The 26,727-nt window shown below is 27.6% G+C and overlaps 1 protein-coding gene across 19 annotated transcripts in view; it reads right to left on the reverse strand.

Annotated features, from left to right (window-relative positions):
- Positions 1 to 26,727, reverse strand: part of LOC107437615 (forkhead box protein P4) — a 297,109-nt gene that overhangs the window by 10,648 nt on the left and 259,734 nt on the right. For 2 of the 19 annotated variants that reach the window (XM_087152129.1, XM_087152126.1), the window contains exons 4-13: positions 26,305 to 26,526; positions 24,568 to 24,850; positions 18,240 to 18,549; positions 17,049 to 17,271; positions 14,043 to 14,283; positions 7,380 to 7,469; positions 5,024 to 5,101; positions 4,041 to 4,117; positions 3,463 to 3,564; positions 2,466 to 2,492 (exon numbers count right to left, since the gene is read on the reverse strand). In XM_087152129.1, coding sequence (XP_087008255.1) covers positions 2,466 to 2,492; positions 3,463 to 3,564; positions 4,041 to 4,117; positions 5,024 to 5,101; positions 7,380 to 7,469; positions 14,043 to 14,283; positions 17,049 to 17,271; positions 18,240 to 18,549; positions 24,568 to 24,850; positions 26,305 to 26,526 — 1,653 coding nt within the window. Of the gene's footprint in view, positions 1 to 2,465; positions 2,493 to 3,462; positions 3,565 to 4,040; positions 4,118 to 5,023; positions 5,102 to 7,379; positions 7,470 to 14,042; positions 14,284 to 17,048; positions 17,272 to 18,239; positions 18,550 to 24,567; positions 24,854 to 26,304; positions 26,527 to 26,727 lie in introns of all 19 variants that reach the window. The other 17 variants (XM_087152128.1, XM_087152125.1, XM_071186859.2 and 14 more) reach the window with 11 other exon arrangements.

A 26,727-nucleotide genomic window follows, 5' to 3' on the forward strand; every position in this document is an offset into this window, starting at 1 on the left:
TCACAGCTGTTGCAGTGCAAAAATTGAAATAATAATATCGTAACAAGAAACTTCATCTAACTTGACAAAAACCCTATTCGTATGATGCTGAATACAAAAGCATTGTATACACCAGCACAAGAATGTGGTAAAACAGCATGTAAGTGGTAAAAAGATGATCCAAATCCTTAAGTTAAGTTTTTATTATGAGCATAACAAAATCGGAATTAACTGACATGCATCAACACCTAATTTTTCTATCATCTCCTAACACTAATCCTAATATAATTAACTTTGCACGATTGATATATAGACAGTCAAGCGCCGATTATCCGAACTCTGATTTACCAAATTGTTCAATTACGTAGATTGATCAAAAACAATGTATTTTTTTCACTTTCTTCTTCTTCTTCAAAATAAATAAAACAATCGTAGAATATCTGAAAGGGGTAAAGAAATCTTCAATGTGGGAGATAAGTAATTTCTCATAAGGAAACAGCTTTCTAATAATATTAAAAAAAAATCTTTTTTAAATATGCAATTTGTAATATGCTTTAATAGTCATTACTACAAGTGTCAATCCTAAGCTTGGAAAAATTGTGAAATTAAGTTACTTAAAGACATTCTCATAGTCATTTGTTAAAGAAATCAAATTATCTGGATTTTTTGTTATCTAGATCTAGTTTGGTCCAGATAATTGGTGCTCTATAGTATATATAGTTATAATGTATAGATTTATGCATAAATATATGTTTTATTTCATATACATTTTATTTTAATTTCCATTACTCAGTGCTTAGGTGAAGAAAAAAAAGCTATATGCATAAAAATTCTATAATTAGCCTGCAAATAAAACTTTTTTTATATGGTTTTTAGCAGAAAAAAAATAAAAGTGGCAAACACAATTTTTCTCAGTTCAGATAGTGACATTTTTCCAAAAAGATCAGTCACGTCTGTAATACTGTAATAAAAAACTTTCCTTGTACTTTAAAGTGTATAAAATAGAGAAATATTGTTTCAAAGCAGCTAAAAATAAAATCGAAACACAAATACTATCTATACTATAAATATACAAATAAAACAATTAGGTAAAACATTTAGTAGGGCAACTAGGTTCTAGGTCACAAAACGACAGCATTCATGAATTCGATACTTACATAGAGATTATCTTGTGTAAGAATAGCATCAAACAAAAGTTGTCACTGTGTCCATAACTACATTTATCAATTTACTTTTTAAATTTTTTTTTTTAAAGTAGTTCCATTAACATCTGCAGTTTTATCATTGAGTGTGTCACTTGCCAAAGAGGTAAATAAAGACTGAGAAGAAATAATTTTGAAAAAGGAGAAGCAGAAGAGTTTGTAAATTTTGAAATGATTTTTAAATAAAACAAATATTTTAAAAGCTTTCATACGAAAATTTGTTGTTTATTGGGTTTGGTAAAAGTAACTGAGAAATAATAACGAAAGGAAAACATTGTATAGTGACTTTTTGAATGTCTCATATGAAGGCAAATATTTCTCTTCATATATATTTTAAGATTTAAAAGTTCTTTATAAAGCAGATATAAATAGAAGGAAGGAAAAAAATAAAGAAAGAAACAAAATAAATAAAATTAATAAATAAAAAAAAATTAAATATAAACCATGTTAGTAACTTATAAGCATGTATTTCTTCAGAAATGTTTATGAATGTACGAAAACTTAAGAAAAAGATCTCTTTGATTAAATATATATATATATATATATATATATATATATATATATATATATATATATATATATGTGTAGGTACGTACATGCATGTAATGATTACTATAAAAAACTTATCATAAATTTTTTTTTAATTCAAATTATACCCTTCCAAAAAAAAGAGTGTATGATAAGATAAATTATAAATAATGTTTTAAAATTTTTTTAAAATTAGTAAAAAATTTAGTGAAAATAAAATCTGACTCATAAAATATAAGAGAAAAAGTTTTAAAGAGTTTACTAGAAATCCAGGCTGAATGTTTGGCACAATAACTACAAAGACAATTTTTTGCCAATTTTATATAATTTGCAAGTTTATACCTAATTAATTGACTAGAAGAACTCTTTTAAGCGATATATTTTATTAAATTTGTAAAATTTTCTCAGTCGATAAGATTATATTGAATTTAAATGCTTTTTTGGTTTAATTTTTTTACAGTATTTTAAGTAAAATTATTAAAATTGGCCTATAATTCTAAGTAGTACATAAAATATATGAAATAAATTGTTATAAGACATGAAGAAAATAAAAAAAAAAGAAGTTTTTTATAAAACTGATTTATATAAATGAACAAGAAAGCTTTTAAAATAATTTAGGTCTATTAATTTTCTAGTCTAAAATATTTAATAAAACCACAATATTTTTGAAAAAGATTAAAAAGTATAATTTTGTAATTATGAAGACAGTTTGACTAACAAACAGCAAGGTATAATAAAGAATCACAGGCAAAGTACCTTGAAGGAAGAGTTCCGGAATTTGCCCTGAAAAGAACAATTACTTTATGCAGCAAACTAGTAACATGGCCTGCATCAAGTACAAAAAAAGACAGAGAAGAAAAGCTTTTGTTTTCTTTTGTTCAGAAAGTAACCCACTCAATGTAATAAACATGCAGAAGAAACTATTGAAAATCTAACATGGCAATCCCATTTTTTTAATTAAACTAAAAAATCTCAATACTCACACTAAAAAACAAAACAAAACTACATATTGTAATTTGTATTAATTAAGAAAACCAATGTTAAAAGCTAAAGTGTAAATAAATAACTACAAAGAAACATTTGATTTTAAAATAAATGAGTGTTGAATTTACATGTAGTAATGAATTTAAATGTAATACAGAAAAAAATAGATATGTCATATGAACATATAGTATTTTTACCTCAATAACTTTTTCATAAATTCTTTAGCAATGATATAAACATTAATAGAAAACAATGATGTTTCTTTACAAAAGGATTACATAAAATTACGTTATCCCATTGTAAAGAAGCATATTATGACAACAAGGGCTTCATCGAAAGCCTGTAACAACGTAAATCTAGCAGATTCTCTAAGATGATTTAAATCTGCTTTGCAATAAATAGCAAGATTAAAAAATATATATATATTTTTATGGAATAAAATTTTTCAATGTAAATGTTTCATATTTTATAAGATATTATGATATATAATAGGTTACAATATTAAGAATTTTTTTAATGCAAGAAATTTTTACATTTTATCAATCACTTTTAATCTCTTTCTGATGAACAGTTTTTATAACATAAGTGATTATGATATAAAAAAAAACATTAAATTCGAAATGGAATTATAAGTAAGTTATTTGTAAAATCAAAAAGTATAATCAAAAGTAAAATCCAAAAAGTATAGTATGATACTAATCAGAGCAATGTATACAATGTTAGAAGACAGCTATGAATTAAAATAATGAAATATAAAAATTGCTCGTACCTTCCATGTAGCTGCATTCCGTCTGAAGTAACAGAAGGTGTTTTGAAACCAATTATAAATTTCATTAAGAGTAAGCTGCTTTTCTGGTGCTTCAATTATGGCCTAAAGTGATGAAAAATCAGAATGTTATACAATAATAAAATTACTAATAGCACCAAACACACTGAAAATTTAGTGGTCCACTTTGGTATTCATTAAGTGGTCCAAAAACTTATTATGTTAAAAAAAAAACTTACTATGTTAATGTATTAAAATCAATATTTGCTTAAATGAGGAAATTTTTTTAATCTAATAATTTATTAAGAAGTGAAAAAGCATACAATTAAAATAACAATAATGATAGTTAAGAAAATAGAAATGTGTATTCTTTTTGCCCTGAAATAAACATTTATTTGTTTAATGATTAAAAAAATAGAAATAATTAGAAAAATGCAAAATTTAAATTTTTTTAAAAAAAAGTACAATCAAATTAGGAGCATCATAGACTATTTTCTGAGCATATTTTTTTATCAACGGTATGTTTAATATTTGAATGGAAGTTAGTTTGCAGACAAAAATGAATAAAAGCAGTATCTTACTTGTCTTATTAATGATGCATACGTAAATGGTGGTCGGACATCAGCATTTCTGTAAAATTCTCTATTCCTTTGAATTTCTAAAATTAAGTTTAATAACAAAATATTAAATGTGATACAAATTAAAATAATACAAATATAAGTATGGCATAAAAAAAATGCATTTAGATTATACGCATGCACTATATACAACTGGATTTTGGAAGACTCAGGCATTTAACATGCTTCACCTTTTGATATATTTACAACAGCTGCAACAAAATCTAGAAATCAAACATTGCCTTCAGACTTATTAATAATTATATTTAAAAAAAATTTTAGGGTGAAAAAGGCTTAAAAAACTTGATATAGCTAAAAGACCTTCAATAAGATAATGTCAGAAAGGTAATGTTATAAGATTCAGAAGGATAACATCATTTTGAAAATTCAAATAATTTAGATTCAAAAATCTTTTTATTTATTTTGATATGTTTAAAAAATGCAATTAAATGAAAATTATTTGATTAAATAACAAACATAATAATATTTTATAATAATATTATAAAATATTATTAATAATATTTTTATTTAATAATATTTTTTTTAAAAAAAAAGAAAAAATGAGAAATAAATTGCATATTACTTTCTCTAATATCTAGATTAGCTGTTTCAACTTCTCTCCTTCAATATTTATGACATTTTAACAATTCAAATTTAGATTCAATAATCTTTTTATTAAATTAAAAGAAAAAACAAAAACAACAATTAAATGAAAATTATGAGATTGAATAAAAAAAAAAAACTTAAATTAAGAATATTTTAAAGCTAAAGAAAAAATTAGAAATAAAATGCATATTACTTTCAGTAATATCTAGATTAGCTCTTTCAATATTTATGTCATTTTGAAAATTCAAATTTAGATTCAATAATCTTTTCACTGAATAAAAAAACGAAAGTTAAAAATATCTCAAAATTAAAGAAAAAAAGAGAAATAAAATGTATATTACCTTCTGTAATATCTAGATTAGCTCTTTCAACTACTCTCCTTCGAATTGGAGAATCAGGCAAAGATGGAACATCTAAAACTGAAATTTAATTAAAAGTTAATTAAACGATAAAATATACTACCTACATATAGAATAATAATTTTCCTTTACAACACTGAAATAAATATTGTTGCGTAAAAAGTAGGAACCTGAGAATGACATGAGTTATACATTTAACTTTTATATTTAAAAATGATCATGATTTATAAATTTAACTTTCAGCAAAATAAAAATATAGAATCAAAAACCTTCTTTTTCAGTATAAATGAAATAATAGATTAATAAAGAAAAAGAATTTGATCATAAATTGTTAAAAAAAAAAATATTTGCACAGTGTTTATTTGTTGGAAAGTTTTATGGGTTTACCCTCATAGATATGGACATTTCAACTAAAAAGTCCCATAAGGGGAAATTTATAAGGATTCGGAAAAGAAATTAAGTAAACATCGTCGGCTTTCGAGAAAAACGAAATTTAGTTTTATCATGTAACTTATAACATTATGTGTCTTAATATTGCAACAAATAAATATTGAAAATAAAATCTCTGTGTGTCATTCAGTTGAAAAAATAAAAAATTATGTATTTTAAATACGATTGTTTATCAATAAGATACAATTTAAAAGTCACCTTGCTTGAGCCACTTTAACTACTTTTGCCCAAAAACTTAAGAAGCAAATGATGTAACTCACAGAAACTTTTAAATACTTTTCCAACTTTAATATTGAAGTTTTTTGGTCCTTGTATTAAACAACACGAAGAATTGAACCACAATGTGAATTAGTTGATAAAATATGTTACATGATTTAATTTTTTTAACTATAGAAAAATAATTTATAATTTCATTTACTTCGTGAGTTCTTTGTAAACAAATATCACCAATAGTTGATCACAGAACTGAAAACGAAATTCTTTGAGTATATAGTGCTGCCATCTCTTTAAACTTAGAAGTACTACTACATTTTATTCACAATAGCTGATGTTGTAGGAATTAAAAAAGTCAAAATTATTTCATTCCAACTTCTGAGTTCAATTTGTTCTTAAAAGTGATGGAATTTTCGCCATAATTTGAATGATAGCGAATTCAAACTATTTATAACGTATAAAACGCCAAGCAGCCATGTCACAATTGTAAGGTTTACAGAATCAAAAAATTAATAAGTTTTATTTGTAATTTTTTTTAGGAACTATTAGTTTAATCCAGTTCAAAGATTGAATTTTGTTACTTAAAACTAATTGTTTTAAAAACTATATATCCCTCGATATTTCCGTTGTCCCTTAAAAATTTTCACAATATTTCGAAGGTTAACGGTTTAATTCTTTAAAAAAGAATAAAAATATGTTTATTAAGAATTTAAGGGAAGTACATTTTTAAGTATGTTTTTATATTTTAAAATATCACGGTCTGTGCTAAAAATTAAGCTGCATTATTCGCATTTTGAAAATTTGATAGTTCCGAAATTTTTTTTTCAGGGAATAACGTTTTTTAATTTTTTCTTTGTTTGCTTAAGTCTAAAAAGATAAAATTTCCATTAGGTAACACAAAGAAAAGAAATAAAATTACGAATTAACTAACTTCATATTAATTTTATTTAATAAGGAGTCCCACAGTAGATTTGTTTATTTATAATGCTTGCGTCTCAGGGAATTTAAATTTTTGTCCTCAAAAATAATTAAAAAGACAGAAAGACTAATGAAATACATTTTTATTCGATCGACATTATTCTATGAATAAATAGAATGATAATAATACATTAAATTGCTTCAAAAATGCATCATTTAATTTTTATTCTTATCTGTATTCTTTTAATTTATAAAACAAATTGAAAAATCGAGTGATTAAAATTATGATATGGAGAGAAAAAACTATTTGAGAAATATTTTATGTTCTTTTGATTATTTTCAGATAATATCTAAATGATAATCTGAAAAAAAAAAAAAAAAAAATTCTATTGAAACAATATTGAAATCCTTTGTCTTCTCATCATGTAATTGTAATAAATTTATTTCTCAATTATTAAGAGTTGTAAAAAGTTTTGATAATTAGTGAAAAAAAATATTGTATTTAAAGTTGAAATTTTAATTTCATTAGTTTGTTACTCGCGTCTTTAGTGATCTCTGCCTTGAATGCTCATTATTGCATTGCATTCTGCCTTGATTGCTTATTATTGCATTGTATTTTGCCGTGATTGTTTTTATTGCACTGTATTCTGCCTTGAATGCTTATTATTGCATTGTATTTTGCCTTGATTTCTTAATATTGCAAGGTCATGATGCTTAATTTTAAAAAATTTGGAAAAAAAAGTTTGAGAATAAATACCGTTATATTTACACAAAGACTGCCTTGGATTGCTGGGGGTTGGATCGTATACACTTTTAGATGACCAGTTGTGATCGGCTTCTCCAAGAGCTAGAAGTACAGGGTTGACAATAAATAACTTGGACATAATTTTAAACAAAAGATAATTTTTTTTACTACCACCATATTTTTTTCATCTAAATCTTTATCCATTTAATTTGCTCAGGTTAATATGAATCAACAAAATTTTTTACTCGCCTAATTCTCCTGATTTAAACTCGAATTCAGATTATTGCGAAAGTGATTTTATAATTTATTTCGTTTCCAAATCTCGATTGAAATTTAATTACTGTGGTAAATTTTTGTTGAATGTGTTTTGTTAAATGTTTCAAATCTAGCAAAATCACTTCACAAAGTAAATACCGATTTCTATGCATTTATTTCGTTAGTTATGACTGATCAAAATATATTGTTATATATAGCTTAGTTTTATGCCAGAATGATTTTTCAGAGAAACATTCTGATTTTTGGAAAATCAAATATAAGTTTTAAGAAAGATTATTATTATTATTATTATTTTGGTAAATTTATGCAGCGTACTCTTTTTTGCATGTATGCAAAATTTTGAAGCTGTATTATATATATAATCACCTAACTATGATATCTGTTGTGTAATACAGTTGCTGTTAATGCTTTTAGAAATTTGTAATACCTTAAGTCTGAAATCACTAATTGAAACTTTTAAGTCGATAAAAAAAAAACAGTTAATATATATTCAAAAAATTATTTTAACTATACATTATTAGATTTTAATCACTGATACGGTGCTCCGTAACCACAGCCTTTGATATATATTTACTATCCCTGTTAAGAATTAGGTCTGTGTTGAAAATTAATACTTAAGTAACGAAGGAACAGAAACGCTACTAAAGGAGGTGGGATGAAAAACATTAAAATCAGTTTGATTGTTTGATGACACTTGGGTATTTTAATAATCATCTTTAAATTTCTTGCTGTTTCCTTTGGCAATCAAACAATTTGCGATTTTTTACTATATACAAATTCGGATTTCACTTGCATTTCACTTTTGACAAGGATAAAAGATGTATAAAAGGCAGTGATTATAGAACATTTTGTACATTGAATTAAGGAAACTACACCAAAACAATTTGGAGCTTTTTGATATAAAGGGTTGGCAACTAAGTAACCACCATTTTTTAAAAAAATTTAACATTCTAAATTTTAACATTTAATGACAAGGCATGTCATTAAATGCTATTAGCATGATGTTTTAGATCATTCGGAAAAAATATGTTTTATTCACCGGATAATAGTTTTTTCTTTTGTTTTTTTTTCGAGTTGATTTATGTTAGTTTTTAAATTATTAAAATGGAATGTCAAGTTGCGAAAAATGAGCATTTTCGACACTTTCGTCATTTTGATTTTGATCAAAATACTACGACTGCAGAAGCTGCTCGTGACATTTATGCTGTGTATGGAGAGGGCGCTGTAACTGATAAAACACTCGTGATTGGTATGCCAATTTTAAAATTGAAGATTTGAGATCTATAAATTTGAATGAAATTTGAGATCTACCAGTTGAGATCTATTTCGAGAGATTAAACCAACTTTTGGTGTAATGCATCTCCAAATATTAGACAACATTTGTTACATTTTTATTACTTAAAAATATAATCATTTAAAATTTTTTTTGGTTTGCACTATACAGTTTTTACTCTCGATGATCGTTGTTTTTAATCACATGTAAGAAAGGTAATAAATTTGATTTAAATAACCTTTTGGAAAGTTTAAAGACTTAAAAATATCTTATCCGATACTTTTGGAATGTGTTTTATCACAAAATTGTAAAGAAATATGCTAAAAAAAATATTCTACATTATACCAAAAATGATAAAAATTAATTATTTTTATCTGTAATAATTAAATATAACTGACATTCTATAAGTTCGAGTTAATTAATTTTTTTAAGTAAAATATTTTATCAAGTTTATGAGTTTACTTTTTCTTAAGCTTCATATTTCTATGTAAACCTCGCATTTTTTGCCATTATTTAAAGCTTAAAACTCAAGAAATTAAACATAAAAAAAAGGTGGGAATTTAGTTGCCATTTCAATCTTCAAACCAGAAATCTCCATTTTCCCATTGGGTTGATGTCAGTATAATAAAATCGATCACATGACATGCTTTTCTAATCAATTCATATATTGATAGTTTGCAGGTATAGTTTAGTACTTCGTTCAAAGGCTGCTGACAAATTTTTATTGCTAAAGTTTTCAACTAAATCATATGTCCAAGTTTTCTATTGTCACCATGTATTTCAATCTTCTAATTAAGATAATATCGATGATACGTTATTTTGATGCTTATGTAATATAGTTATAATTTACCATAAGTGCGATTCACTAAATACTAATCTAGGAGTTATTAATTGCTATTTTTAAACATAAAAATTGTCAATAATTGTGTGAAAAATCCAATGATTTCATCAAAAGATAAAGAGTAAAAATTTATAATCAAAAGTTCTATAGATATTATTTTAATGTTTGCTAATAATACCGATATAAAACAAAAATGAATATTTAAAAGAAAGGCAAATATCTTGTAATTTACTTACTATAGAGAAATTTGGTAGTTTCACGGATTATATCGCACGGTCTGGTACTTAAGTTTTAAAGTGTAGTCAAACTTGAAAGTTGAAGAATTTTTTTCAAGAAATTGTTAAAAACTTAATAATTTTTTTTTTTGTCCTATCTAACTGGAAAAATTTCTTTATAATAAATCTGGCTCGAACAAATATCTTTAGGATAAGTTAGGTTGACGAAATTTGTGTAAGTTAAAACTTGCTTGAGGAAACTTTTGCATAAAAGTATTAACTTGAAGAAATTTCTTTATTATAGCTTAAATATTAAAAAAATTTCTAAACTATGGACTAAATCGAAGGAATTTCCTTTAGACAAATTCAGTCCTGAAACATTTTCTTTACATTGAGCTAAATTGAAGCAATTTCTCTAAGAAAAGTTAAATTTGAGGAAATTTTAATTTTTTTACTATATATATAGACTAATATCATTTTATTTTATGAATTTATAGACTAAACTGAAGAATTTTCCTTACGACAAACTTAGTGCAAAAACATTTTCTTTACAATGCCCTAAATGGAAGCAATTTCTTTAAGAAAAGCTTAATATAGAAATATTTCTTTATTTTAACCTAAAATTAGGGCATTTTTTACGATAAGCTTAGGGAAGATTTTTCTTTATGGTAAGTTAGGCGAAAAAGCTATTATTATTATTTTTCTTAATAATAAGCTCATTTTTTAGAAATATCTTAACGATAAATCAATCTGGAAAAAACTTCTTTACGAAGATACGGATATATAAGAATATGATATAAAATAGATGAAATATTTTGATGCAAATTTTCTACAAACCGTTTTATCTTATCACATTTCTCTTCTAACATTAACAAAATAGGTATTAATTAAAATCAAAATTAATATTAAATAAGCTAAAAATATAAAAGAAAAATGAAACCGATTGAGAATCTCAACTCTGACTTTCTAGACAAGTCTTCAATTAATTTATTAAAAATATCGTTTATTTTTAAACTTTTTCCTAATGAATGAGAAAAGTCGGAAGTGGAAAAAAAAGCGCCATATTTCTTCATTAGGAGGAGTTTTGTTCCGAAATAAAATAAATTATTTTCTTGCGACTATGTTTTTTTTTTTCCTTCCAGTTACATTCATTTTCTTAAACCTTCAAAAATGAAGCGAATAAAAAAATACATTAAAACTGTTTTTGCGATTTCAATTAATACAAAAGAAATTTTTTTTTTCGTCACATTCTGCACAGTTTGTTCAACGCTAAAAAAGTAAACGCCAATAATTTTCTTCAATTCTCTTTTTTTTTTATACCGCCTTTTCGTTCTCTTAATAATTTCCAAATTTTTTTTCGTAACTGTTAACCGTAAAGAATGGAGGGGGAGGCCCTATGAAAAATAATAAGGAAATCTTTAATCAATTTATTAAGCTCATTAAATTCGTTACGTTTTCTTCGGAAAAGGCAGACTGTGGGCTACCGTATATATTTTATTTATTAAGAAAGTTACAGATTTAAAGTTTTTAAAATTAATCTATTCCGCTTTTTTTCCCCCTTCCTTTTTTTTCCTCCGAAGAGGGAAGTAAATGAGTTTTGGCGGATGAAGGATAATCACGGAAAAAAAAAATATCGCCAAATCTCAGTTTATCATCTGGTTTTGGCACAAACAATGCATTATTATTATAAATTTCACAAAATCTTACTGATTGATGACTTATAAATCACCAGCATCATTCTTTCTATTAAATGATTTAATGGGATGTATGCAGAAAAGCAGGCCTGCACACATGCAACTTTTCATTTTTGCCGTTTGGGTGGGGTTCGACTAATACGCCGATCTGCCCAATAAATTATTTAGTGTTTTTATGACTAGGGAACGGGCTAAGGAAACCTCATTACTTCTGTTACTTCACTTCGCTTCAACGTTATCGATTAAACTTTTTTCACTAAAAAAAAAAAATTTTTTTTTCAAAAAGATTATTATTATTATTCAAAAAGTCCTGGTTTAAATAGGGCTTGGTTCTTTTCGTAAAATTGTTTATTTCTTTTTGGTTTTTTCGGTTCTTTTTCTGATTAATTTGAAGGATGAAATATTGAGTAAATAATAAGTCATTACCGTTTTTATAACGTCTCCAGTATTGGCATTGATGGCTTATTAAATGTTCGAAGGGGGTAAAATAAAAAAGAGAAAAAAAATTTTTTTTCTTCTTTATTTTATATTTTCTACCTTTTTCATCCCATTTTGGTGGGTGGGCCTCAGCGAGGCTGAGAGGGGTGGAGAGATAGGGGAGGGTTCCATGTGATTGATCAAACAGGTAATGGGCATGTCGTTTATTTAAAATTTTTTCTTTATTTATTTTTTAACGAAACCCTAACTCACTATATGAAAAAAAAAGGAGTCAAAACCACTCTTTATAATTTGTTCTTATTCCAAACAGCCGCGTTTGTATGATTTTGCAACCCCCATGAGAATTTTCATTCTTTTTAACTGATACAAACGGTTTTTTTTTTCATTAGAATATCAGTTATTTCTATTTCATTATTAAATATATGAAATAAAATCGAGTGAGTTTTATTCAGACTACAATTTTCCCAAACAATATTTCGTAGAGAATGCTTTAAATAAATTATTTAATTCTTTTAATATTGATTGAAAATAACAGCGGAAATAAATTTAATAAAAAGCTTGGAGCAATAAAATACTAAGTAAGCCACGTTTTAAAACAGATTATGAGAAGGCTTTTTCAAACATTTTTGATGAAAAAGAAAACACATTTTTATGCACTGTTAGTTAAAGGCAATTCCCAAAACTTGAAAAGTACCAAATAGGAAACGATACTATGTGATAGTTTTATATACGCTTTTTTTTCTTTTTTTTTTCAAATTTAGGTATTATTAAAATGTGGCTCATAAATATATTACCTCAAGCCTGTCAATTGTAAAGTGATCATCTGAGCAGTAAAAAAAATCATCCCAGCATAGTTTATTTTTACATTTATTTACCTATATTTTTATATACCTTTTAAAAGCATCCGCGGCTTATTAGTTATAAAAATAACCATTGTTCAAATATTGGGAATTAAAAATTTTAATTAATGAAAAAATATCATTAAGTACTACTATGTTTATGGCATGACAATTGTACGTTGCATACAATTTTCTGCATTCGGTTTTGGTTGTTAGAGCTATTAAAGTTAAAAACTTTATTAATCAACTGCACTATTTCTCGCAAAACTATCTATTTTTCACTACCTTCAATGGGTTGTTTTTGCAAAAAGCAACACAAAAATGCATTAAAGTAATTCATTTACATATTTTACACAGTGTAAGCACAGAAAGTAATTCATTTACACAATAAAAATAAACATTGACCACATATTAGGAATTAAAAATTTAAATTAATGAAGAAATATCATTAAGTACTATGTTTATGGAATGACAACGGTTCGTTGTATGCAATTTTCTGCATTCGGTTTTCGTTGTTAGAGCTATTAAAGTTAAAACCTTTATTAACCAACTTGCACACAATCTTTCTCAAACTATCTATTTTTTGCTTCCTTCAATAGGTTGTTTTTGCAATAAGCAACACAAAAATGCATCAAAGTAATTCATTTACACATTTTACACAGTGTAAGCAACAATTGGTATATAAGTACCATATCTATCTGTAATGTTATAAAATTTTATACCGAGTATTTGCTAAATTAAACTTCCGAAACATTTTTTTCTTTTATTATGTATATTTTAAATTTTTATATTAAAATGATAAAACTCACAATTAAAATGATAAAATGAGTACCAAGCATGCTCGGGGACTAAACACAGGGGGTTCCGAGTTTGGCTGACCACCCAACCGGAACATCTGCTCTTGCACCCAGAGCCCAAGGTCAAGAAAACTGAGATGGGCACAGTAGGCCTTGGCCCTCCATGGGCTGTAGCGCCACAGAATTTAGTATTTGTAATTTAAATTTCCGAAACAATTTTTTCTTTCATTTTCGAAAATGTATATCTTAAATTTTTATATTAAAATGATAAAATTCACAATTAAAAGATAAAATTCACTTACCAGACAGGGGCGGACAGCTTTTGTCACTGAGTCTTCGCCGCACATGACCCATATTATTTGGATTGGGCGGGTGAAGAGGAGGAGGAGGCCCCAGTCTTTGCGGGACAGTGGCCATGAGGGGTCCCGCATTGGACATTGTCGTCATGACGGCGGACAGGGCGGGCGGAGAGCTACTCACAACTGGGACAAGGGCCATTTGCGGCGATGTAGGTGCACCGGATTTCATATTTGAAATTACATTCTAAAATAAAAAACAAAGAAAAAAAAAATTCATGAACTGAATTAAATCACAAGACAAAACGAAATATATTTTTTAAAATGCAAGAATGACATGTCTTGTATGAGCTTATATACGAGATAGTTTGTTTAATATATACTGCACGTAAAATAGTTGAGTTACGGCGAAAAATTAAAGTAATATTAAGTAAACTTAAAACTTTCGACTGTTTTCCTGACTAAACTATAGGGACCATATTCTCCTGTTTGCGGCTACTTCCTAAACCATATTTTGGGAGTCAAGAATCACAATCGTTAGAAACAAAGCATGTTTATTCAGAGAAAGAACATTTTTTGTGTCTAATATCGCAATTTAAAAAAATCGTCTGCACTAATCAATTTTATTTTATTCTATGACAGTCGTTGAACAGACAACCCAATTTTGAGTTTACGGCTACCGATGTTCAACTCCGTAGCCTTGTAATTTTGAGCCCAATCCAGACGACAAGGGAACTTCTGGTTTTTTTTTGATGGAACTAACCCGCATTTGAGTTGCATGGAGTGGAAAATCGCGAAAACTTCCCACGGTTAGCCTGATGGGACTCTAATTTATGATTCGTTTACCACTGTGTATATTTAACGTCAACACTGTGGTCGGTGCGAGATGGGTGCAGAATTCGTATCCACCAGCCATAGCTGGGTTTCGAACCCGATTCACATCATTGGAAGTGCAACGCTCTATCCCCTGAGAATAAAGTAGTGATTTTGATAATTTTCATCTAGGTAGAAAAATTCTCCAAATTGGCGACTTTAAAAAAAGTTTAACAACTTGAAAGTTTTTTATATGTTCTAAAGCCCAGATAATTTTTCACGGGCAGATTATATATAAAATTTTCAAATCATCGCACTGTTTCAAGTTTGAGGCACTTTAACTATGGCTTTTTTATTTCCTTGGCGACCGAGCCTCGAAAAACAGCGTTAAATAATCATACAAAGCAGAAGTTGAAAGTAAATAAACTAACCCAACAAACTGGGTGTATTTTTAAACCAAAAAACTTTATACGTAACCAAATACTTTAATTATTTGAAATCTGTATCTTTCCTTGGCTAAAAAATTACGATCTTAATTTAAAATTTCAAATCTAAACTTCCACCGATAATTACGAACAATATTGTAATTTTAAAATGTCCTGTCCTTAAGCTAAAATACTTGATTCAATTAGATATACCCACAGAAAACGATTAAATATTGAAGACTCATCGCATTAACTCTAAAGGTAGAGAGCATTCTCTACTCATCAATAACACTTAGTGAAGAACAAATTGGAAAGTTAGGCCAAAGCGGCGCTTGTACACCTAGGACTTATCACCATCATCATCAAATTGAATTAACGGCAGCTTCTTAAGAGTTACAAGTAAGAGAGTCATAAAGATGTAATTAAAAGTTGAAAAGAGTTTTGAAATTAAGGGTAATTACACTTGAGAATTTTTAAAGGAGAGTTTTAGAGATTGTTGCTGTTGCCTTTTTCCATTTTGGTTAGAACAGCTTTTGGTATTATAAGTCATATCATGATGTGTACTATCTACTACTAAATTATATAGTGCGTTCCGAAAATGCCAACTTTATTATAAAATTTTAGAAGCCTCGTCAAAGAAAAAAGATGTACACAAGAAGATTGTAAATAAATATTCAAAAGATAAAAAAAGAAAAACGATATTAAAATCTAACGAACACCTACTGTGGAGGAGGAGCTAAAATCTCCAAAAACAGTTTTATTGTCGGAAAAAGCAGGTGATCTGAAAGACGATTATTATAAACTACACTTTTTATCGCACAATCAAACTGGTTTTGATAGTTTTCATCCCACCTTTCTCACTTCCGATAGTATTTTCATTTTTCTTTGCTTAAATACGCTCCCTCATTAGTATACTTTGATGACTTTATATATATATTTGAAGGTAATAACATTTTTTCCTTTTTACATTCGGTATGGTATTATCTTGAATCGTCGAAGTAGATTTTTACAATTTCTGACGCTGGTATTCTGTATGGTACTTGCGTAAGATAATGTTTATTTATAGTGCCAATATCTATAGTTGACATTATATTACATTAGTGACAATAGTGCAGGGCTAAAGATATTTATAAAGAAATCTAAAGTTAGTTTCGAGAGAGAGAGAATACAATTTTAAATAAACTATTTCAAATATATTTCCTGGTGTAGAGGATGTGAATGATTTATAGTTTACGGAAAAAAGAATTCTGGCAAAATTATCGCAATGTATGGTAACGAACTTCATGGAAAAAAAAATTTGATTTCGGTTAATAAAACCAAAGTATGAGGTATTTAAACTATTAATTTGATAATTTTTCTTTTCATATGGTAACGATTTACCTGAAACTTTGTTTTTTAAAATCCTAGTTCTTATAAACACATATTTAGTAAAAATTTACAAAACTGAAAAGTAAATTTAACCGATTAATTTCGATGCCTTGCTCTAAGGTATGATAAAACTACCAAATTTTACTCCATTTATCAAATTTTACCACATATTTTAAAACAATATTTTTTAGTTTATTTTTCCAACATCATTACCAAAGCACTTAGGCAAAAATTACCGTCCATTTTGGTGTTCGCATAGAATCGGTACGTTTTATCATAAGGTACGTTTTATCATATTCTGGTAGTATCGACTATACTTTTTTTTACTCAGTGCACAGTATAGCTCTGGTATCAGACTGGTTTGTTTAGAATCTTAATCTTAAGCTAAGTATTTGAGGGTATTTACATTTTCTGATTTGGAAGGTGAGCTTCGGTGATTGTTGCTGTTGCTGTTTCCGTTCCCGTTGGTACTACTGCTGGAGTAAGGTTTCATGTGAAGATGCTGCATCATCGCTTGTAACCTTTCTTTTTCTTTCGACAGTTGAAGCTCCAACTGAGACACAACCTGCATCTGGACACGAGCTTGGGCTGTACTCCGATCATCTAGTTGATGTTCTAAGTTTAAATGCCTGTACAAAAACAAAACATTAAAATTTTAAGTTCTAAATAAAATAAAGCTTTTTTTTTACTGCTAACTTAATAATATAGTTTTAAATACAAAATGAAATAAACATATAAATATATAAATAAAACGCATTACTAGCATTAATATAATTTTAATTAATTAAAAAAATAATTAACACGTTTAATTAAAACATATACAGTCATTCGAATTAGGGTAAAGGTTCTATGTTTTCGAGAAAAAACAAGGTGCATGGTTAAATAAAGAATCCCAAGAAACTGAAGTGGTAAAATAATACTTGATTAAAAATTTCATCAGCTTAAAAATGTGCAAACTAGAAATAACAGTCAACATGATTCAAACACTGAAAAACAGGTGCCCATTTACAAAACTTGCCAGACGCGAATGAGAACAGAATGTTCACGTCTAGTAAGTCAAGAAAATGGGAAAATCAGAAAGTAGAAATCGAGAAAAAAATTTGAATCATGTCGATTGTTATCTCCAATTTGTACATTTTTGAAGCGAATGAAGTTTTTAATCAAGTAAAGTTAATGATTATTTTCAGATAACTTGACTCGTTGAAAACGTTTACATTTTGGTACGGCAGTATGTTGACGGAGGCGATTTTGTTGCTGGGAACAATATTTGTTTTCAAAACACTTAGATATTAAAAAAAGAAAAAAAAATTAAAAAAGTAAAATCTATATTTTAAAAATGATTTTTAATAAATACACTTTATGTGTTTTTAAATTTTTTTTTCTTGAAATATTTTTTATTTTTTACCCTTGCTAACAGGAAGGAATTAATATCATTTGAATAATTGACGAAGGTTATAAAAAGTAAATGAGATTGGGTGGATGAAGTAGATTTGAGAGGTTTAAGACTCGTTTATAAAGTTTTTTTACAACACACATAAATTTTTAAAATTTGAATATTTTTTTAAAAAAAAATTAAGAAAAATAAATAGAATCTTACTTCTTGAAAGACTGATAATCGTCACAAACAGCTTCACATCCGGGCCATTTGCAAACCCCGTGACCATAAAGAGCGTGACTTGGAGGACTGGAACACCCTCTTTCATCCTTTGGGGTGGGTGGCAAGCTTCTTTGGGACGAGGAAGAAGAAGCCGTGCTCACTGGGGATACGGAATAGATTTCGTGCTGGGGCGCCGTCCCATTCACAAGGGGCCTTCCAGCCCCAGGGGACCCTCCATGCATCATACCATTCACGGTCGAGCCACTTTCATCACCGGATCCTTCTTTCCAAACGTCGTTAGCGTTCAGACCTATAATTAATTATATTAATACCTATATTATAGATAATATTATATAATACCTATATTATATATGTAACATGCTATTAATTATACGTTGTAAAAAATATCTTTAAAAAATTTCGGAAATTCTCGGTAATAGATATGGAATTTAAACAATTTCGCCTCCTCCCCTAAAAAACGTCATAAAATATTTTAAACTGTCTAACAAATTAGAAAAACAAAAGTGTTGAAATTTATTCAGTGTCGCTAAATTCAATAAATGAATAAATAAACAAATAAAAATAAATAAATAAAACAATAAAAATTATTTTACGTTGCTAAAAAAATCCCTTAAAAATGAAGGGGAAAAAAAATAACGTAATTTATTTTATAACGTTAAAAATATCCTAAAAACGAAATAAAAAATGCATAGGAACTAATTACAATACTGAAGCAGTACATTTGACTAATTTATTGCCAGACGTACTTCTCATTTATTCCTTTCCATTAGAAATGGTTCAAAAGTTTATTGAAAGTATTTAATACCGATCACATAGTACACAGTATAATAAAGAGCTTTATTGTCTGTTCACCGTATTAAAGACGATTAACTTATGGTGATCTTACTTGAAGTTTATTTAACTATGTTAAAAATACCCTTAGAGAAGAGGAAAACATTTAGAATTAGATACTAACCAAAAAATTTACATCTTACCATTCTTTTACATTATTATTACGTTTAAATGCCTTTTTTATTTTTTTAAAATTTATTTATTTATTTTATTTTTTAGCAGAATTATCATTTACACGAAACTTTTCTGATGCCTATCAATGTTTCTTTTATTTTGATTTGGTTTCAGTTTCTACGAAATCTTTATTTTATTTAATAGACTCTTACTATAATTTTGCTTTTAATCATCCTTTTGCGGTGGACTGACAGTGTCTTTTTCGTTTTGTAGTTTGTTGTCATTCATTTTTTAAAGAATTATTTTTCTTTAAGCTATTTTTCAAAACCAGAACAACCATTTGTATTAAGTTTGCCAAAAATAACGCCTATTCTTTACAACATCTGTAACTGTAAATTTCTCACTCTCAGAAATAAAATTCTCGCTTTTGACGATCACAGCAAATCTTGAGCTGTATTTCGTAAATTTATGACAAAATGCGAACTCTCAAACATGTGACGAAAATGTTTCCTCAACTCGAAGCCTCACCATAATGCATTGCAACAGATTGTTAACTAGAATGACGAAACTAGGATGAAGACTAAACGATCGAAGTAGCGAAAATACCTAACCGGACCGGATGGTGGTCGAGGAGTTGGCCTCGTACCAGGAAGATCCTGGCTTCGAATCTCACTTCAGGCATGGGTATAATTTATTTCTCAGTTCTATTTGTGCCTCTTGTGCTGTTAAGGCGACATTGATCCAGTTACATGGTACCCACGATAAAGTGATAATTAGAAAGGTTAGATACATTAGGCACTTTTTGGGGAAAAAAATAGAATGACGAAATTAGTTTCCTCGAAGAAATGAAAATAGTTATATCGGAACTTTGACAAAAAATTCACTCGGACCATATATCAGGAAACGGTTTCGTCAAAAACGAAGAAATTTTGGTGAAAATTGAGTATTCATTTTTCAGTGCATATGAAACGGAAATTCGACTTTAATAGTTCTAATTATAATTTATAACACATTTTTTTTTTAAAATTAGGTTTGTTTCATAACTTCGTTGAAACGATTGCTCAACAAAAGAAATAAGAACACTGAATCATTAAAATAATTTTTTATAATTAAAAGATAACGTAAAAATCAAGAATAATTCAAGTGACAAAAGTTCTGATGCAAATCAATCTGGAAGCAATCTTTATTAACTTTAAAAATAATACAGTTTCCTTTTAAATTATAAATCTATTTAAATTACTGTAAAAGGCCAATTATTAGTCAACATGCAAAACAGTATTAAAAAGTCTTTTTTCTTCTTCTCAAAAACATAAAAGAAATACGCACATTATTTCAATGATGATTTCTTAAGTCTAGTGTTTTTTTCGACTAAAACTTTTTTTTTATTACTGAAAACTTATTTTTAAAAACTAATGAAAAGCAGTTTCTTTTTCAAATCGCAGTGGGTATTCAAAATGAGCATGTTTTTGCTAACGACATAACTCACAATAACGCTTTTTGTGTTCCTTATTTAGGGTTTTAAAATTAAAGTATTAAATTAGAGCAGTAATCACAGAGGATGTGTCTTGAACAGTTAGAAGATTATGCATTTTTATTTTTGACAAAACGACTCTATAGTAATGAAAAGAATTCATTGTTCGTAAGTAAAGGTAAATTTGCATGAAAATAATGAAAAAAAGTTTTTTTTTCCAGCGTTAAGCAATCTTTAAAATCGTTCAAGAAGATAAACGAAAAAAAAAAAAACAATAAAAAATCCACCCATAACGAAAACAAATTAGTAAACGAAAGCTCTAAAGAGCATTTTTCTTAATTGAGCTGCTTTAAACAAAATAAGAAACGCGACGTAAAAAAACTGAAAAAACTAAGCGCAAACAAAACGTAAGCATTAAAAAGCAACAAAACATAAAAATCAAACACGGGGTGGAAAAAAAAATCATTTATCCAGCAAAACTGCGCGTAAAGAAAACATTTTTGTTTTTCTGAAAAACTCATCAACATTGAGAACTGTTTTAAGATAAAAGTACGAAGATTTATATGCATGCAGAAAAAAAATTAAGCGATTAACCTGCTAAGAGGGAGAAAAGTTAAACGAAAAAAACTAGAAAAATATTTTAGACAAACTCATCTTTATCTCGTAAACATTTCGTTTGCATTAGAGCTTGAATCATTAATTGACTTAAAATTATTTATTTATTTGCGATTATTTTTTGCGAACGGGGGAAAAAATTAACTTTACGAACATAAAGAGAGATGGAGAGTACAGAACGGGGTGTCAAACGGTAGGGGTATTCTTTTAGAGTAAATAAATTAAAGTTGTTAATTAAAATCACAATTGATGATTCTCAGTTAATCCCAGAGCTTTTAAAATCGCGAAATTAGAGAGGCAGGTTTTTACTTTTTTAATTTTTAATTTTTCGCGAAAACCTTTCCTGTAAATTTATCTCGCATTTTTATTCATTTTGTTCAAGATTTTTTTTCCTCTTTTTCATTTTCTTTCTATCAACGGGGCAATGTATAATAAAAGATACAGTGATTTAAATTTTAAGCCCTCATTGCTTTGATTTATAATACACTTATTGGTCAAAGAGTAATAGGTTCAATACAAGGAAATAACAATAAAGTAATAGGTTCAATTTAACGGAATAAATAGTTTCTTGTTCATTTAAGTGCTTGTCAAAGTAATTATTAGCCTATTTTAAAAAAAAAATCAAATTCGGAATAAAATATATTCAAAATAGAATTTTAATTTTACAAAGCAGGGTAAACAATGGTTATTTTTTAATCCTTATGTAAAATATGAAAATAATCCCGAGCACATTAAAAGAAAAGTGGTAATACCATTAAAGGAAAATGATATGTTTATAGCACTTTTTACTTTAAAAAAAGTACTAAGTACTTAATTCACTGGTTGCGAAAATGTTATTAATTTATTTTTTTTAACTTCGAAATTTCAAAAGCATTAATTCTTAATGAACTTATAATTCGGTGTTATTTTTCATAAATATCAGTTATTACCGCTATTTTTTCTCTTTATCTTTAAAATACTTCTTACATTTTTTTAAAAAATTGTCTCACAAAAATACAACCTTCTCCGTATCGTCTAAGAATATTATGCTGTAGGCTTATAAGAATTAAAGGAGATATATTTATGTATTATAAATGCTTTTATGAATAAAAGGGTGTAAAGTTTAAAAAGCGCCAAAAAAACCTCTCAAATACGATAAAGAAAAGGGTATTAATGAACAAAATCTGCGCCAAATGAGTAGTTAAAACATTTGAAGTGCCGTTTCTTATAAGTCTTTTTCTTTCGTAGTATTAGAAAAGAATGCAATATTTTTAAAAACATTTTAAGTACATGTAAGCTTATGTATCGAATACATATTATTTACCTTTGATTGCGCAGGGAGTATTATAAAGATAAAAGAAACTTAATTAAAATATGAGAACAAGATTTGAGTTTGAGATTATAAGTTTACTTTAATCGATGTTATAAAAAATATTTTTCGGCAGCGAAAGCATGTTAAATACGGATTAAATTATCATAAATATGAAGAAGTTTGATTTGCTAAAAGGTTTTTTTAAGCTTGGTTTTTACTTGTTTTTGGTCGAAACTCTTTGTTTCACATGGATACTTTTAATCATATAGCAAATGGTTTATTTTTTTTTAAAAGTAAAATATTTAATATTTCTTTACCATGACATCATGAATTGAATTATTTTTGATTGGTGGAAATTTTTTAGAGATTTTCTCACATTGCATGCAAAATAAGGTATTGATAAAAAAATTAAATAAATTCAAAATATCATCAAAAGTCTGTTAAATGTTTTAGAATATTTATAAATTGGTACAAGAAATACAATACTTTTGGTAAATAAATAGTTTCTCCTTGTTATATGATGTATACAATAAAAGAAATATAAATTTTATTTAGTTAAAAATATGAATTTAATAAACAGCCAGGTTAATTTTTACACACTATAAGTAATCTAAGAAGCTGTGAAATATTTTAATGTAAAAAAAAAAATGTCATAGAAACATTATCATTCATTTCTTTAAATGTAGACGTTGTTAAAATGTTTAATTAACTTTCTTGAAACGTTTCATAAGGTTTCAGTGACTTGGCATCAAATATATTGTGCTGACATCTATTTATAAGAGATGAAACTATTTAAAACTATTTTAAAAAGTAAAATATTTAATATTTCCTTTCAATGGCATCATGAACTGAATTATTTTTGATCTGTAGAAATTTTCTCACATTGCACGCAAAATAAATTACTGATAAAAAATGCATTCAAAACATTTTCGATCATCAAAAGTTTGCTAGAAAGTTTTAAAATATTCATAAATCGGTGCAAAAAATTCAGTACTTATGATGAATAAGTAATTTTTTCATTGTTATATATGATGCATACAACAAAAATATACATTTTATACAGTTAAAAATGTTAATTTAATAAGCTACCAGAATTATTTTTACACGCTATAAATGATCTAAGAAGCTTTGAAATATTTTAATGTTTATTTTAATATTGAAATATTTTAATGTTTATTTTAATATTGAAATATTTTAATGTTAAAAATATTATAGAAATGATATTATTTATTTATTTAAAAGTAGACATTTCTCCTTTTACCCAGCCGCTGTTAAAATGTTCCACTTATTTTTTTTTGAAGCGTTCCACAAGTTTTAAGTAACATAGAAATATTGTGCTGACATCTATTTATAAGAGGGGAAACTATTTTATGAGAGACTAAAGAGTAACGCCCTGGCAACCAGGCTATCCCGACCTGCTGCTAATTTAAAACAGAAAATTGCTCCTACGTTGATTAATAAGCATCGTGCTAAGAGTGTGATGCAATCAAATATTTTATCTTATAAACTTCGTAAAAAAATGTTTGGTACTTACGTATTATCGCAACCAGGTTGGCGCGATTTGTAAGTTTGAGTAAGAAAGTATGAATAGAAAGAAAATGTACATTTATTAATTACAGACAATTTTTAATACTGTTTTTTATATTATTTTTTAAAAATTACTTAAAACAAAATTATTATTAATTAATTATTATTAAAATTATCAAATTATTATTAAAACAAAATTATTTATTATTATTTTGCTTCTTTACGAAAAACCACGTATAACACGTAGGGTTGCCGTAAGTAGGGTCGCCAAATTTGGCGATTTATGCGAATTTTGGCCTGGTTGCGTTAATACGTAAGTACCAAATGTTTTACCAGAACGAACTCATTTTTTTCTGAAGTGTTAAACGAATTTTAAGAAAAGCTATAACTCATTAGCTTTTTAGTTTATTCTATGAAGAGTAGTTAGAATTTTTAGAAGAAACCTTGCGTAAGCATACCTTGCGGAAGCATGAAAGGTTGGAGGTTTATCATATATTGTCTATTGCTCAGCTGTAGCTGTTGCATTAGTTGGTGTTGTTGAAGTGCCAGCTGCTGTAGTTGAAGTTGCAACTGCTGTCGGTTCGCTTTCTTATCAGAAGAACCAAGACCAGGCAAGCCATTATTCAGCCCATTGAGTTGGTGGAGAATTTGGCTTTGCTGCATAATATTGAGGTTGATCTGTTCTTGGATGTGAGGTATCACGGATTCAAGTTGTTTTAGCTGCTGGTGTTGCTGATGCTGCTGCTGAAATTAATCATGTTTAAACAGGGTGCGTAGCCAGATTTTCCAACAAAAAATAAGCACTAAAAATATTTTTATTCACAATCCAAGAAAAAAAAATCCTAATTAGGATCTGAGCAGTAATAAAAATTACTTTTTTTCTATCGTTTAAAGTACTTAGTTCATAAACATAAAAGCAATAAAATTCAAAAACATTAAAAAAAAAAACTTTACGTAATCAAGATAAAACAATTAGTTTCTGATAAATATTGCAGAGAAAATTGTGAAAATCATGAATTTTTTTGTAATTTAGAACGACAATCAATACGGCAAAAAAAAATCTCTTTTTAAAAAATAAAAAATTAAGCACTTTTTACGAACCCCGAATATAAAAAGCACCTTTAAGGGCTTTTAAAAAACGTAAATCAAAAATAAGCATCTTTAAGCACTTTTTAAAAACGCTACGCACCCTGTTAAAATTATCATGTTAAACAGTAATCTTGTTTAAAGTTTTGATAGAAATAGATTAGTTTGCTAGAAATACATTTGCAGATTAGTTACAGGAATTAAAATAGATTTTCAAAAAATTTTTATACTAATGGTTCGATAGATATATTATGATGATTTAAATAATAACCCCATGGTTTAAATAATAACAGGCAGTAAATGAACTAATTACCATGCTTTAAAAAATTTTACCGCTAGATTATGGTCAGTAACCAGCAAGAAGTGTATACTCACCAACCTTAAAAATAAACTTATGCCCGTAAAGCTATCATTATCATAAAAATAAGGGTCTGAAGGTTGTTTTTTAACGTTAACTATCTGGTCACTGATCATAAGTTAATGTTACGCTCCTAAAAGTTATCTTCCATTCGGAATTTGATGTTGTTTGAGATTCATGCGTTTTGTTTGCCGAATCAAGGCAAAATAGTATAGTGTTGCCATCTGTCGTGGAGTAAAACACACTGTAGAGAGATGTTCTTTGGCACCAGCAGTGTTTGAGTCCAGCTCCTTTGAGTCCACAGCTTAATCCTCATATTGCAACATTCATGGAAAATGGTTACACCCCGAATTGCATTAAAAAGCTGCATATAATAACCGAATAAATTAAAAATTAACGCTCCTGATTTGCCGAAGTTTGTTACAATTATGCAGAAGTGGCCTTTTTTTCTACAAAACTAAGAAAGTCGCATAAATTAATAGCCAACTCTCCAAATTTTTTCAGTAATTTCTACTTTTATTGTCGTTGTACATTAGCTTAGTAGCGTATTTAAAGCAACAACCTTGAAATTTAGAATCTAACTAAGGAGCCAAGTATTGCGACAAATTCGCTTTCATAGAGAACTTTTATTTTTGTGAAATGAAAGACTGAAGGCAGGATATATTCCTACAAGTTCGGTTTTCAGTGTTTAAAATTGCTTTGAACGACTAATTTAAAATTCGTTCCATTTCCCGGATAGTATGTATCTCACCTGTTGCTGCTGCTGTAAGAAAATGGACTGTTGCTGCTGTAGCAATTGCTGCAGCTGCGTTGGCGATGGCTGCTGCAATAGCTGTTGCAGCTGATGCTGAGCCAACAGCTGCGAATTCATCATCAACAGAGGAGGGATGTTGGAATCGTTACCGATACCCGGCTTCTCGCCGTGGTGATTATTGGTCGCCCTGGACCTCTTGATCCCGTGAGCTTTAGATCCCTGCAAAAACAAAAATTGAGATTATTTGATTTTTTTTTGAAGTACAAAAGTTTTATAGATTACACATATGCATAAACTCAGTGATCATCTATCATGATCTTTACCTCTCAACATCATCAACTTTCAACATAATCACATTATCATCGCTCAACATGATCTTATCATTATAAAATATTTAATGATTATATAAATACAATATCC

Source organism: Parasteatoda tepidariorum, chromosome 9 (assembly GCF_982258835.1).
Source record: "Parasteatoda tepidariorum strain Cologne lab strain chromosome 9, Ptep-v5.0, whole genome shotgun sequence".
Lineage (NCBI taxonomy): Eukaryota > Metazoa > Arthropoda > Arachnida > Araneae > Theridiidae > Parasteatoda > Parasteatoda tepidariorum.